Here is a 15,472-nt window from a genome sequence, read left to right on the forward strand (position 1 = left end):
TGGATTCAACCTCGACCAGACATGTCAAGGCCGGCCCAAATGGCATGTGATGGTATAGCCCGCGAAGGTCCACAATCCCTCAACAAAACTATTTATTTTGTTAGTAGAAATATTAATTTTATTGACAATATTTTTTATCTGGTTAATGACCTTTTTGATGATATATGCATGATCAGTTTAAATTTGACATAATAAAATCGAATTGAACTTAAACTAATTCATATTCTCATTTGATTAGTTTGAATCCAATTTTAGGTATTTAAATGAAGGCATGGAACAATATGATATATTTTTTCTTTAATGGCGATCTGAATGCAGCCATCTTCGATTTAAAATTGGTTATGCTTATAAGACATACAGTGATCAAAAGCCCATTCTAACCATGGAAAAAGTAAACAAAGCAAAGACACAATCATGTTTGTCTTTGTTAGCATTTTACTGACATTCTGTGATCAGAATCAGACTTGATTTTAACAGCTACTTATGGGTTGAACGGCTGCACATTCTGTGTCCATAACCTCGATGAGCTTATCAGCTATGGCACCAGCATAAACAGTAGAACCTTGGAATATCTGCAATCAAAATTACAAATATATTTATCATAAAACTGATGGCATCTTTTTTTTTATTAAAGACACTCAACTTGTCTATTAAAAAAAGATCAATTCTAATTGTATTTATTTGATAACTTGGATAACAAATATCAAAAGTTTAGTTTTTTCTATCCAAAATTTAATCCATTTAATAATAAAATATAAAAATTCAGTCACTTTAATAATAAAAGTTTGCTTTCATCTAGATCGAATAGATTGAACTTTCAGATTTTTTATTAAATAAATCAAAATTTAAAATTTTTAGTAAAAAAATCTAAAATTTCAATTAAAAAAAATCTAATAGTAAAATCCTTTCAAGAGAAAATCCTAAAATTCACGAAAAAAGTGATAATTCCATCCATGATAATGTTGTTATCCCTGAATGTGCAAGGAGAAGATGACCACCTTTGTGTTAAAGAGAAAGCTGCAGTGATTGCCAATGTGGCCACCGGCGACATGGTGGAGATCCAAGTGAAGCTCGTCAATGACCTTGGAAACATTCAACAAACAGTCCCTCTTCTTTCTTTGAAGGAGAGTGATGGTTACTTGGTCATCAATGATTCGAACATCAACCTCCGTATTCTTGGATTTTTTCTGAATCCAGGAGCATCTTAAAGCTCCATTATTATGGAACTGCACTGGGGCATCGTCTGGATCTGTTTTGTGCCTCTTCATGCGGCTCTCTCTGCCTCCCGATCTTTTCTTGTCCACCAGTTGTTTGAGCTCGTCGACCTCTCTAAGAAGCCCTTTGATGTAGTCAATGGCATCTCCGACGATCGAGGCCCTATCGGACTTTTGAGGCATGTAAAATCATCAGTTATGGGATTAACAGATTGTATTTTAATAAAACATAGAACTTTTTACTCCAATGAAAAAAATCACAAAAGCTCTAAAAAATAAAAAACCAATAACACCCCTTAATAGTTCCTTGCCATTCTATCATGGTCTCTTCACTATTTGAGATTACCCCATCTAAAAGTGAAGCAGTGAAGCACCCTACTTTACTACTTTCCTGACAAGATTCAAGACACAATCCTCACAACACTTGCGTTGAAAATAATTGAAGTGAGGGAGAAAGGTGTACCTTGGTAGGGTTAGGAACCAAATTGGCCAAGGCTTTGAACCTATCATTCAAGTTTACTCGCCTTTCCCGCTCAGTAAGCTTAGTTTTCTTGCTGGCTTCCCCACTGAACTCCAGCATCCCTCCTTCATCTTCGTACACCGTTCCTCCGCTTGAATCTCTTGAGCTTGGCAGGCCATAGCCGCGGGGTGCAGATTGGAACAACTCCCCGAGCAAAGGAGGCTGTGGGGGCAGGTTAAGATGATACAAAACTGATGCGCTATCTGAGGCTGGGAGGTCAGCGATAAAGCTCAAACCAGTACTGTCAATGGATGGATTTGGAAGCAAGTGAAAGGAACTGAGAAGGTCTTGTTTTTGTTGTGGGTCGTCTTGAAGCTGATCAAATGAAAGAAGCTGATCTGGGTGGTCAACTAGTTGTTGCATAAAAAGGTTACTGAAGGCCAGATGGTTTTGAAGCTCCAGGTCCATATCCATGTCCATGTCGATGTCCATGGTGGAAACAGCTGCTGCTTCTTGTTGGTGGTGATCATAAGGGAGTTGCTGAGCAGAAAGGTTCAAGTTCTGGTCCACAGCTTGAGGAAACCCATCAGCTGCAGCCTCCACCACGGAGTTATTAGGATCAAAGCAACCACTTTTCTCATACATTTTAGAATATTTTTTCGATCTCTGCAGTATCAGATTACTTGGGAAAAACAATTATAGTATAAAGGAAAGAGTGAACTGAATGTGAGTGATTGTGTTTGGAATAATGCAGACATTATCTAAACAGACTTACTTTCTTTGCTTCTTTGTGATGGATTTTCTTTCTTTTTCTACAGTTTGTTACGCAGATTCCTAGCTATGGCCCCACTGGACTGTCCTTTCACTTGCTTCTCAGAACCACTTTAAAACCAAAGCGAATGCGATTGTCTCAAGGTTAAATTTGGCGACTCCAAATTACAATTCAACTTTCGGGTCATGCTAATTCAGTAATGATCATACCATTTATTTATTTAATCAATGATCAATCTAATCCATGTCAACAGTCAAACTTATTCTACCCATCAAATAATATTTATAGGATGAATCATATTGAATTACAATTTAACCATCAAGTTAAAATGATTTGATAATATCAGTCTTATTTATTTAATCAATAATCAATCTAATTCAAATTAAAGCTATCAAATTGGATTTGATTAAGGATTAAACCAAATAAATCATGCAGCTCAAACCGAACATTTGACCGAGTCTAAAAACATAGCGCCTTATTGGGTTTTTTTATGTACCTTTGGAGTATTCAACTATTTGTGATTCGAATGAGACTATGTTAGTTTAGGTGGGAGGTGTACATGAGTGTGTGTTTGTGTAGACCCCATCTCAAACTACCTAATCTTGGAAGATGCCATTTCTTAGTATGATATGGTTTGTGCTTGACTGGAGTCAGAATCAGTAACTTTAACAGGGGCTTGCAATGGCCCAAAGCTGCAAATAACAACTACCAAAACAGGACACCGAGTCTTTTTTTTTTTTCTTTTGACTGCGTTTTAAGTTTTTTTTTTTTTTTTTTTTTTTTCCCATGGATAAAACTTTGGATGTGCTTTTAGGTTGAGCGGCAAAAGTGGAATACCCAAAAAAACAAAGAAGGTATAAATTTGAAATCGGTTAACTACATATCAAAATTAAACTTTTCATTCATCTAGTTATAAAAAAAATTTATTACATCTTGAGTGCTTCCAAATTTTGTTTAAGATTCTCAAAATTTTTTGAGAAAGTTGGAATACAAAATTCATCCCATTAAAGCCAAAAAGAAGGATAAATACATTCATTCCAAATATACATGTATTTCCTATTCATAAACAAGAAAATGTGGTAGACTAATGTGAACAATGTAACTAATACTACTACAAACCCTTCTATACTAACCCTAAAGCCAAGTCAACTACTTGGTTGAACAGGTAATTAGGGTTTAATAATGTCTACTTATTTTGACCTCTATGAACTTGGAGTTGCAGAAATTCTCCATGGCTATTTGAAGTTGGCATTTGCATACTTGTTGAGTCATTGCTTACTAAATCCTTCCATTGCTGTGTCACTGTTTTAGTCTGGGTGTAAAACTGAATCCCAACCTTGCCTGCAACTCAAACAGTTTTCCAACTTCAGAAATTTTATTTGACAAACATTACAGGAAAGATTTGTAAACACGTAAAATTAAATAGCAACAGAAGGAACAACTGTTAACCATCAAAATTGAGATCACCGGAGAAACTTGTTCTGGAGCTACTAAAGGAGGAAAAGGGTGGCAGTTGCGAAACAGGTACATTTATGCCAACCTGAGTCGAAACCAAATCATGTCAATGAATCATTGCCCATCTCTCAATTCCTAGGGCTAAAACAATTGTATGGAGAGCTCAGAATTAATTACATCACATGACCATCACTTAGTAAACAAAATCATAATAGTCAAATAGCGTATTGTATCATATATCAAAAAGCTAAATTCTATTGCATATCGTATTATAGAATACGTCTTTGAAAAAAATCAATTGCCACATCATTAACTTGAAAAATATCACCAACATCCAAAATTCTAAAATTTCTCAAATACACCATGACAAATCATTACTTCTTTAAAAAGATGTGTTGGTCCATATCAATAAAATTATCGATACGTATTGTATTGTAGTATACACCCACTGCATCGCAGCAATTTTCGATACACCTTAAAATGTGCATTGTTTTTTATTTGCATCGTATAATATGCATCGTATATTGTACTATACACACAACAATGGAAAAAACACATAAAAATATTAGCAGTGGACAAAATAAAATGCATGAGCCCCAACACAAACCCAAAGAGGTTTAGCGTTCCAAATTTTCATATTTCTATTGCAGACAAAAGCAGTCTAAGAATAACTGTAAAGGGTTGGCTTACCTGTCCAACCTGAATCTCAGACTGAAATTTCCTAGCAGCAACACTGGATGTGGTAAATATAGAAGCTCCATTGGCATATCTGTAAGAGGCTAACATAGAAGAAATAAATTAAAATGATCTACAGATTCTATGTTAATAAGGTCAAGAAAATTCAAAATTTAGCATTACCGATTTCTATTCACAATCTCTATGGCATCATCTATGCTGTCAGCCTGACAAGCAAAAATGTCTGACTTAAGATTTTCATAGTAACCGAAGACCAACATGGACCCATGAAGAAAGACACAAATGGCAAACCTTCATACAAAGAAGAATTGGACCAAAAATTTCCTCCTGCACAAACCATTGAAATAGAAGGAAACAAAATGCATCATAGGGTCCAGAACTGGACCATCTTCTTACATTATAAATCATATCTTAGCCAAGGTTCATTTTCAGAACATGATATAGAATACCTTGTAACACACCATATCAATTGTAACATCGGATAATATGGTTGGACCCATGAAGTTACCATGCTCATAACCTGGAACCTATGGGTCAATTCAAAACAAAAATTATGTAAGTCATCTTGGATGTTTTGTTTGAGTCAGATAACGGGCAAATAAAAATGTACACAATTTTATTCCAGATGGACGAGACACTCTAATCTACAAGCTGATAATTGTATCCATCAGTGAGATAATGTCTACTGATCACTATGATGACAATCTCTTGACTGCTATGGCGATAAATGCCTGTCCAGCAATAGATATCCATGAACACACTAATTGATAATTGTTGTAACACCTTGTTGTGAATTGACTCCAAATGAAAACAAACCAGGTTTTTTTTTTTTTAAATTTGTTCAGGATTAAATCAGTTTATCCAGAAATGTTTCAGAGAATAATTCAGAAGTTTTTGTTTTTAAGATCTTAAAATTTTCACTTCTACATAAATAAATATTGAACAAACAACTCGACTAGATAAGGTTCCGCAAAGTAACTGCTTAAGAAAAACAGATACCAATACATTTCTCCCATCAAGCAATAGTTTTGCACCGCCTTCAAAATCTGCTTGGATCAATCTGCACATCCTTTCCTTCACCTGTAAAGTTACAATAGCCTCAAATCACCATAGTATTATCAGTGAAGATAGAAACAATTAAAAGGTGAATATTAAAAAAAGCAAAGTGCATACACCCAAAAATGCAACCGCTAAACCTTAAACGGTGACTAGAATGATCAACATAGGAAAAATTAATTATTTTTTTATTAGACAGGCAACAAGAAGCAATTTTTATTAAAGTATTATGACATAGTGAAACAACAATCTACTTAAAAAACCAAACAAATACAAGAAATAAAAATTCAAAGAACACCAATCATAGACTACAATGGCCTCCCAATCTTCATAGATCAAGAAAAGAAGACTTCATGAATGCACCTGCTTTTAAGAATCAGAAAAGGTGGGAAGTAATTTGAATTAAAAGAGGTCCATAAACTCTGGTTCTTCTCCTTGAGAATTGGCAGGGATAATTATCGATAAAATGCTTATCCATGAGTGTACCTGCTTGCTAATTACTGGACCAAGGTGTGCATCAGGTTCAGTTCCTGCTGTTACTTTGAGTGCTTTGGCATGTTCCACTAGTTTATCTTCCCTGGCAAAAATGTCATAAAGAAACTCTTAATACATGCCAAATCATGCGTATCATTGAATTCACATACAAAATATATTATTACTGATTTAGGGTCTCCACAAAGTGGACCTGAGTCCTGTCAAATCTTAAAACATCTTTTTTTATGGATGAAAAACCACAAAGACAAGACACGTTAACAAGGAAGACAAGCATACCATGGACTTAAGCTTCCAACAAAGATGACTGTGCTGAGTGCCATGCACTTTTGTCCTCCACCACCAAACCCAGCAGCAACTAGGGCATTCAAAGTAGCATCCATATTTGCATCAGGCATGACAACTGCATGGTTTTTGGAACCAATATTGCACTGAAGAAAGCAGTAAGCTAGTTAATTCTAGGCTATATAACCACTGCACATGAAAAATAGCAAACATACTGCGCATAAAAGTTACAAAATCACCTGAATACGCTTCCCCTTAGCTGATGCTTTTGCATATACATATGCACCATCCTTTTAAGGAAAAAACAAATAGATAATCAAAGAATCTTGACAAGAATTAACATGAAAAAAGCTTCATAAATTTAAAATTCAATTTTCATAACTAAAGAAGCAAGCAGTGGATTGAACAACATGTTCATGAGAAAATATCAATTGGCATTGTTTATGTTTGTAATGTAACAAGAAGTCATTCTAAAATGTTGAACACAAATTTTGTAACTGCATCAGAGTATTCAGGTGTTGGAAACATTGGCAATATACTGGGTGAACCATATAAAATGCTAATGGCCAAGGACTACAGCAAGCCCCAACTTGCCAAACCAACAAAAAATTGCTACAGGTTTACACATCTTCATGGCCCAAAAGTTTACAATGAACAATGACGGTTCACAAGAAGTTTTCCATTCTTCCATCTCAGAAAGCTTTATCCTCCGCATCACACTCAGAATAATAACACAATATCCAGTCACTAATCATTGCATTAGGTCTTTGGGGATCTTTATCTATGACAAACTCATAATCAAGTATTCAACCTAAAATACCCCATACCTTCTCTGCAGTCTTTCAACAAATTTTATCCACAAATAATGTAAAGAGATGAAAATCTTTAGATAACTTATCCACTATGGGCTGTCTTTTTTACTCCAAAATGAGAAACAAAATTGTGATGCCCTCATTTACCATTAATTGTAATGGATGTTAACTCCTTAGTCCACATTAACTAGATGAAACTGATTATAAAACTTAAAAGATTAAATTGAAATTACTGAAACTTCAAGAACCAAAAACAATTTTACTCAGAAAACTAATATCTTAACACAAATTTTCACATTTGTAATCAAATCCACTGTAGATTATATAACATTTAAAACAGTATGTAAACAATGATGAAATAACTTACAGAATTTGGACCGACAAATGATATAGCTTTAATATCATCATCCTCACAGATATCATTAAAAATGTCCTGCTCACGACCAAAATTTGAAATTGAAAAATTAATGAATGGAAAAGGAAAAATCCATTAGAAAAAAAACCAGATATCAGAAATATCAAAGCTTAGTTATGTTGAATTAAAAACTAACAAGTGGATAGCAGATACTTTATGGCACATAATAGAATAAACAGAAATTAATTTTATTTATGATATGTGAGACTTCTAAAATGCATGAAGAAGTACATATATTCCATGTAAAGAGTTTATCAAATTTCTGTCAAGCAATTCTTTGTATAAAGAGTTGCCTTTACTTGAAAACATGTAAACATCAGTAGGAGAATATATATATATATTAGGACATTGGCACCATGAACAATATTTAAGACTCCATTAGGTAGGTAGGTAGATAGCTAGCTAGATAGATAGATAGATAGATAGATAGATAGATATGTATATATTAGGACATTGGCACCATGAACAATATTTAAGACTCCATTAGGCATCTATCTATCTATCTATCTATATATGTATATATGTATATGGCGGCAGTAATACTAAACCATCAACGATTCGGTAAAACATAATGATGTGAAAATGACACATTACACAATCAACCAAGCGAAACATACATTGGCACCATGAACAATATTTAAGACTCCATTAGGCAAACCAGCCTCCATTGCTAACTCTGAAAGAATGACAGCAGCACCTAAGCAACACCAATAAACCAAGTGAATACTCATTTTGTACAAAGTATACACAACAGATTCTCATTATAGATCCATCATTTCATCATTTTGTATCACAATCCTCATGACCTTGGTAGTTGGAGATAACTCTTTCTGCTTTTTCGCTTTGTCCGGAAATCAATTTATTATGAGATGAAGAAAATATTAAGATAAGAGGATATATTTCACTCAATGAAGACAATGCAATGAGCACCAAAAAGTCTTATTTTCTAGCTATATAGTAGCCTACTTTTGAGAACTATAAAAAATTTTTCCCCTTGTGCTCTCCTTGAATGCTCACATGAGAGAGGAAGAGAGCAAACATATCCCTGATGTTCTTGAAGAAAAATAGAAAGAATATTGTTCTCCTTTGTGAATGTTCCATATTTCTCCCAATTTTAAGTGAACAACATCATTGTTATTGTGATAGACAAACTACTGTTTCTCTTGGCAAATAGCATTTACAAAACTAAATTGAGTAGAAGCATTACTGTTATTAGAATATTTTCCATCTGTTTAAGAAAAGATATCCAATTTAGTTTTATTCTGCTTGAAGAGATGGAGAACACCAAAAAGGAGAAACAGGTTTAAAGAGAAAGATGGAGTAAAATCAGACTAGAAAGAGCACATAATGTGACCAGCTCAGACATTGAGATTGACAACATTCCAGTTTATCTTAACAAAAAACATGACCAAATTTTTATTCTTTTCTTTCTTTATTTATTTATTTATTTTTTGGAGAAACTAAAGGAATTGTATGAACGACAATTTAATGAAAAAGATACAAATATGGACCAGCAGAGTACAATAAGGACAAAATAGCATGATCTAATACTGATTAATAACATGAAAGATATCAAACACAGAATGATAAATTTAACGAGATGCTTTAGAAATTCATAAGATAGCTCTTAACAGGATTCTGCTCTTAGTGTTATTTCAAATATCTACTACTGAAATAAAAATAGTTAGCAACTTACCATGAAGATACAAGAGACAACTAAGATGGTTATACAATATCTTCAACAATTAGGCAAAAAGCTATCCTATGAATTTTGACAAAAAAATAACATTATGTCAAAAGATAGGGGAAATAAATATGAAAATTTGCAGTCAAACATTCTAAGATAAGTGCTTAATGAACTGAAGCACGAGTCAAGATATGATCAATGTCAGGGGAAGAGAAAATTACAATCAAGAATTTTAAAGTTTTATCTAAGCCAAATAGGATTTTGCAGCAGTAAAAAGCAGAGAAGTTTTAGAGATGCAAGTCACTATGAGTAAAGACATAATAATCACCTGGATCCCTCTCTGAAGGCTTTAAAATAAATGTATTACCACATGTGACAGCAATAGGAAACATCTGTGTATATAACAGAGAGATAGAAAATGAGTGATATCTCTGGTTGAATCATTTTCCCTTCAGGAGAACATTGAAAATATAAGGTTTACCCTTATGCAACAATGACAAGATTTGTATTTTATAAACAATAGCTGAAAGCTAACAAAATATGGTCACTCTCTATGCATTTCCCAATTATTATTAATTACAAGAAACACATGCAATTGATTTCCTTACCCACACAATACACTTGTCATGTGCTCCCTAGATCAACACTGTTGGACAATTCAGGATTCAAAGGCCAACAAAGAATGAGGTATGGCAAGCTTACCCATAAAGGGATCATAGCAGGAAAGTCAAAGGAGCAAATCCCACAACAAACACCGAGTGGCTCTCTGATGCTATAGGAATCAATTCCATTTGATACATTGGAAAAGTATTCCCCAATTTGAAGAGTTGCCAATCCACAAGCATGTTCAACTATTTCTACATGGGATAATAAAAAACTTCTTAAAGCACAGCATTACCAACTGAAAAATCATTCAGGCATTAAAAAAGGCACTAACCAAGTCCACGCAACACATCGTTGTGTGCATCTTCTAGTGTCTTTCCATGTTCAGTAGTAATGTTCATAGCAAGCTTATCCTGGGGCCAATTTGTGAAGATTCACTTTACTCAAAATTTAAGAGTAAATGAAAATAATGAACAAGTTTCAAAAATTTACCATGTCCCTTTGAATAAGCTCTTGAAATTTGAACATGATGCGTTGACGAGTGGTAGCTGATGTATTTCTCCATGATGAAAAAGCCCGCTTTGCTGCAAATACTGCAGCTCTAAACTCCTCATTGGTGGTCAAAGGGACTTGACAAACGACCAGTTGCGTTGCCTATCATGATTTAATAGATAAATTGGGAAAAGAAAAACGCAATTGTTTTCAATGACTATTAACTTCACAATATATTAAAATAGTCAAAAATGAAAATTTTGGTAAATTTTCCTTACAGGATTTATAACATCAATAGATGCAAATGACTGGGAATCAACAAATCTACCTCCAATTAGATTGGGAACCCTCTGACATACAACATCAAGACAAATTCATTATAAGTTCAGAGAATGCCACCGCAAAATGATGAAGATGACAGAGAAAGACAAACTATTTATACAAAAATAAAGATAAAGAAATCCAATTTCTTTATTTTCTTCTTACCCCAAGTAGTTGGGATAAGGCTTTGTTGAACTGAGTTGTGTTGGATTATATCTAAGCTTACCGGAGGGGTGCGTAGCCTCCAAGATGGCTCCATAACGGCTTGATAATTATTCCTTACAGCAGACTTTTGAGGTCCTAATGACTTGAAGTTTCTCACTGCAAAAAATAAATAAATAAGTCATCTGCATTGTAAGAAAATTAGAAACAATAACAATCACAAAAAATTAAAAAGGCAGTAACAAATGTAAAAAGAAATAAGTTCATGTGGATGACACTTTCAAAAAATTCCACCTGTCATATTTCCTTGTCGGAGCTTCGCCTTAACATTGTAAACATGTTTTGGAGTTGATAAAAGCTCTGGATTGCTTTGTCTCAGTCTTTTAAGAATTTGGCGAGGTTTTAATCCAGCTTCTGTCATCTCTTTAATTAAGAAAACTTCTCTTTCTGTGAAGCGTCGGGCAGAAGGATGTTCTGAGATGTCCTTTAAAGGTTCATGGTTGTGTGTACCATTTTTAATAGTTAGTATCCACAAGCCAGCATCCTTCTTACCAACAGCTTCAAAAGGACAATTGGTAAGTCGAGAACCTGTTTTTCTTCGGCGGATACTTTCAGCAGAGGACTCATCAATAGTTTTCCGCCTATTACGATAAACACCTCCTCTGTCACATCCAAGGACTACTACCCTGTCCCTCTTAGATTGCTTGATAGTTACCACATATCCCTGGGATACGGCAAAGTCGCCGACATGCTGGATAAGTTCCTCACGATCTACAAAAGTTCCAGGAGGTGGTGGAAGCATTTGTGGGGCCTCATTCAACTCTGAGGAACTTTGAGCGTCCATCATTGAATTATGTATGCGATAACCTGAAGTAAACATATAAGTTACCATTTTACGCATCCTTATAATCATCACTTACCCCGTTATTCATCCGCACATCAAAATTCAACTAATGAAAGCCAAATCTACAAAAGTAATGAAATTAGTTTTAAAGATCCATACTATACTAGCCATTCATGATGACAGGATTATTGACACTTGGTTGCAAAAAAGAACTATCAGCTTGCCAACAAGATTATTGATTCTCTTCAGACAAATATAAAAAAGAAAAATTAAACAAGCAAGGAAAAGAAAATTATATTCTTCACAGAGAATGTGATTTGTCCCACAAGTTTGGAGGTCAACCTTTTGATCTGGTATACATAATTTTTTCCTCTCATTATGGAGGCATAATGTAGTAAGATAACATGTAGACCACAGAAATAGAATGGCACACACCTCATACTGCAGTGACAATGTCCTCCTCTTCCAAGAGTTCACTTTCAGTTACATGAAAGGGGTCTTAGTATCTGGAAATTAGTAGTAAAACTTTAAACAGAAATATATGCTAATAAGCATAAACAGAAATGTATTTGAATGAGTGTAATAGATGATACAAATTTCAAACATAGTTAATCAGATGCATGTCTCCTTAAACCACCTGGCTCTATTTTATTTTAGATTCTTTAAAACAAGCAAAGAGAAATTTTTTTAACCTTATAGAGCTAGTTCAAAACATGAGCTACAACTTAGGATCACTGAATTTCAAAAAATTTAAACAGTAAAGCTGGATGTCTAAAAACGCATAGCCTTTTCATTGTGGTTATATAGCAACTCCAATCGTGAAGCATCCTCATGGCATTCTAGTCTTTTCATAAATTTAATCGATTTGTCATACTGTTCAACTTACTACATGAAATTCTTCATTCCCATGAATTAATGCTCCTAACCTGGTATTATTTCAAAGAACTCTCAACTAAAAAGAAGATCAAAACCAAAACTTTACATTTCCTCTTGCCACTGATCACACAATAAACATAAAAAAAATAAAAAAAAGAATCAATTACTAAGTGGGAAACACTTCCAATTTTAATCTCTCAACATATTTATTAAATTTCGGGAATCAGAGTCCGCAATGCAAACTATACATAATCCAAGTAAACAATTGTCAAAACTGAATTTTGAATGGGACCCATTTTTGAACTGAGCCCGAAACAACAATTGCAGCGAGTTAAAATTCAGATTATACAATTCTCAACATTCCGTTTTTCTTTTTTTAATTTTCTCGATAACGAAACAAGAGATGTTAAGGGAAAGCTTACTGGCCACGGCGATGGCGATTGGCAGACAAATTGACACAGAAAATTCTGGGATTGCAGAGTTTTGATTTAGGCTCGAATGATGTGTTGTCTCATAGTGAACTGCACCGAGTCTTAGAAAAACAAACGGAGGAGATCCAAGGGTATGCCGCGATGGTATTGTACTTGGTGTGTACTGTTACTGTTACTGTTACTGTCAATGTCAAAACAAACTAAGTATCATAAAAAAAAAAAAAAATTTTCCTCTTATATTCAAAGTGGATTAACTTTATATTTGATAATTATAATATAGATTTAAGATAATCTTAACTTATCATTCGATAATTTCAGCTAAGTATACTGTTATTGTGATGATTTTCTATTAATGTACACATAATTTTATATTTAGGCTATTTAAATAATATAATATTCTTTAACATTGGATTTAAATAAGTATAAATTGGGAAATTAACTTGAAAATATCAAAAAAAACTTTACAACGGAAATAAAATTCCCCAGTGTACATGAATTGCGTATTCTCTTATGTCAATCCTCTAATTTGTGTATTTTTTTACCCAACAAGAATTATGATTTTTTCTCTCTGCATGATTGATCAATGATGACGAGTGATGCTCAAACAAGCAGTCAATAAAATGTTATGTTGTCAGGGAGGGATGATAATTTTTATGCTGCTAAACTCAAACCTCCTCTCTAAGTATAACTAAACATAACAGTTAGCAGGTAATGGATAATAATCACTAATCGATTTTTCCATCTAAAACTTATAATAAATTTAAGACTGAACTATATTAAAATTGTATGACATGAAAAGAATGTTATTTTGTGGTTCTCATAACAATACTAAAATTTTGAGAAAGAAAAACTAGAGAGAAATAAAAAACACAAGACATAAATAAAGTATTAAAAATATTTTAAATTATTGTATTATTTTTATATTATACAAAAACTAGTAAAAATGCTATAAATATAAACATTTTGATAATCGAATTAAAACTTTGTAAAAGCTTTTATATATATTGTATCTATTTTTTTTAATATACCTCAATTCATCTTTATAAATATGTTGAATTTATGTAAAATCTAACATATTTAAATTTAGTTTAAATCAAATATAAAATTATTTTACTTACGAGTCATATTCGGAGATCAACAACCCTAACTATATTAGAATTGGTGGAAATAAAGTCCAATAAGGAAATGTGACAGCTGTTGGTATTATTAATAAGTAATTAGATTGACAAAAGAAAGAAATGCCAAATCGAATATTTATTGAATTTACAATAACAATAAGAAGCTTACCATATTCAACAATCCATTCCGATTCCAAATGATTCAAGCATCTCATCACCTTCATCAGTATCAACTCCTTCAAATTCATCCATTTCAAAATCTTCTTTCACAAACTGCTTCAATTTTTCTTTATAAATCTTCAACTTCTCCTCCAACAAACTCTTCTTAGACTCATGTCTCATCACAATCCATTGCAGTGACTGAATCACTTCTTCATCAAGCTCCTGTTTCTGCTCCGCCATTCTCCGGAATCGATTGGCTTCAATTTCTGCTGAACTTTTCTCACTTTGCAGCCTCAAAATCATGGCCATGGCTTCTTCCGCCGCTGATGCCGCTGCCATTCTTTCCTTCTCGAGCTCCATACAAGCCACATTGGCCCTTTGCCTCTCCATTTTGACTAATCTTCTTAGTGATTCTACGTCGGATAACTCATCTTCTTCACAACATTCTACTGATTCCGAAACATCATTTGTCGACTTCGAGTTTGAGTCAGCCAAGAGCTTCAATGGTGGAACACATTTGCCAGACAAAATATTTGCATCAAATTCTTCACCAAATTCAATATATGAACACAACCCATTTCTTCTCTCACTCGATTTCCCTCTAATATAACCAAAAAAATGAACTAATCCCTTTCCATGCAGACTAAATTGCAGAAACTTAAACCCTAAACACAACATCAAAACCAACAACAAAGTGTTAAAAACTTGCGACAAACGCCCAAACACCAAAAACCCACGTCCAAAATCAGTCCCTTGAGTCAAGGACTTGAGAAATAAAACACAATCCATCATTAACAATCCCAGAAAAATCTTCAAGAATCTCTTATATAACCCTAGAAAATAGCATACAACAACAACAACAACAATCAATAACTAGAAACTAGCCACAACCTGCATGTGTATCGAATCTAACTAAATTTCTTTCCTTCTAAATCGAAATCTGCACCTCTCAGACAAAACAAGAACTTATAGTTATAATACAAGCAAGATATAGGTGCACTTGATGGGATAATCAAGTGTCAAAATTAATGTGGGAGATAAAGTCCCATTTATAATAAATACAATATAAGAAAGTAGTATATAAGTGTTATAGATTAAACTTTAACATAAGCCAATTGA

The 15,472-nt window shown here is 33.6% G+C and overlaps 3 protein-coding genes across 9 annotated transcripts; all 3 read right to left on the reverse strand.

The window, feature by feature from the left end:
• Window positions 1-360: 360 nt before the first annotated feature.
• Window positions 361-2,389, reverse strand: LOC123227424 (transcription factor bHLH91-like). Its single transcript, XM_044652214.1, has 3 exons — window positions 1,678-2,389; window positions 999-1,385; window positions 361-572 (listed from the first exon to the last, which is right to left on the reverse strand). Exons 1-3 carry the CDS (start codon window positions 2,317-2,319, stop codon window positions 471-473), a joined length of 1,131 nt encoding a protein of 376 aa, XP_044508149.1. The 5' UTR covers window positions 2,320-2,389; the 3' UTR covers window positions 361-470.
• Window positions 2,390-3,428: 1,039 nt separating this feature from the next.
• On the reverse strand, window positions 3,429-13,262 carry LOC123227442 (methylmalonate-semialdehyde dehydrogenase [acylating], mitochondrial-like). Of its 7 annotated transcripts, none has more exons than XM_044652239.1 (21): window positions 13,065-13,262; window positions 12,202-12,272; window positions 11,217-11,789; window positions 10,987-11,081; window positions 10,718-10,789; window positions 10,440-10,601; window positions 10,282-10,360; window positions 10,047-10,201; window positions 9,673-9,736; window positions 8,275-8,354; window positions 7,610-7,675; window positions 6,670-6,720; window positions 6,425-6,576; window positions 6,140-6,230; window positions 5,597-5,677; window positions 5,047-5,124; window positions 4,889-4,924; window positions 4,760-4,803; window positions 4,592-4,670; window positions 3,914-3,986; window positions 3,429-3,787 (listed from the first exon to the last, which is right to left on the reverse strand). In XM_044652239.1, the coding sequence occupies exons 3-21, from the start codon at window positions 11,767-11,769 to the stop codon at window positions 3,633-3,635; spliced, it is 2,166 nt and encodes a 721-aa protein (XP_044508174.1). In that variant the 5' UTR covers window positions 11,770-11,789; window positions 12,202-12,272; window positions 13,065-13,262; the 3' UTR covers window positions 3,429-3,632. The 7 variants fall into 7 exon arrangements, 4 of the variants coding, with proteins under 4 accessions (XP_044508174.1, XP_044508172.1, XP_044508173.1 ...); XM_044652237.1 differs by having other exon boundaries at window positions 3,899-3,986; XM_044652238.1 differs by having other exon boundaries at window positions 3,896-3,986; window positions 5,603-5,677; window positions 13,065-13,261.
• Window positions 13,263-14,365: 1,103 nt separating this feature from the next.
• LOC123227729 (protein FLOURY 1-like) lies at window positions 14,366-15,142 on the reverse strand. The gene has a single exon (XM_044652846.1). It carries the CDS (start codon window positions 15,140-15,142, stop codon window positions 14,366-14,368), a length of 777 nt encoding a protein of 258 aa, XP_044508781.1.
• Between the last annotated feature and the right edge of the window lie 330 nt (window positions 15,143-15,472).

This window comes from Mangifera indica, chromosome 10 (genome assembly GCF_011075055.1).
Source record: "Mangifera indica cultivar Alphonso chromosome 10, CATAS_Mindica_2.1, whole genome shotgun sequence".
NCBI lineage: Eukaryota > Viridiplantae > Streptophyta > Magnoliopsida > Sapindales > Anacardiaceae > Mangifera > Mangifera indica.

Coding starts and splice junctions, on each gene's coding strand:
- LOC123227442 (XM_044652236.1), bottom strand. CDS start 11,769: ATGATGGACGCTCAAAGTTCCTCAGAGTTGAATGAGGCCCCACAAATG. Junction 10,361..10,439: donor AGCTTATTCAAAGGGACATG/GTAAATTTTTGA, acceptor AATTGGCCCCAG/GATAAGCTTGCTATGAACAT. Junction 9,737..10,046: donor CTGCTATGATCCCTTTATGG/GTAAGCTTGCCA, acceptor TTATATACACAG/ATGTTTCCTATTGCTGTCAC.
- LOC123227424 (XM_044652214.1), bottom strand. CDS start 2,319: ATGTATGAGAAAAGTGGTTGCTTTGATCCTAATAACTCCGTGGTGGAG. Junction 1,386..1,677: donor TGGTTCCTAACCCTACCAAG/GTACACCTTTCT, acceptor ATGCCTCAAAAG/TCCGATAGGGCCTCGATCGT. Junction 573..998: donor GCTTTCTCTTTAACACAAAG/GTGGTCATCTTC, acceptor TTTTGATTGCAG/ATATTCCAAGGTTCTACTGT.
- LOC123227729 (XM_044652846.1), bottom strand. CDS start 15,142: ATGGATTGTGTTTTATTTCTCAAGTCCTTGACTCAAGGGACTGATTTT.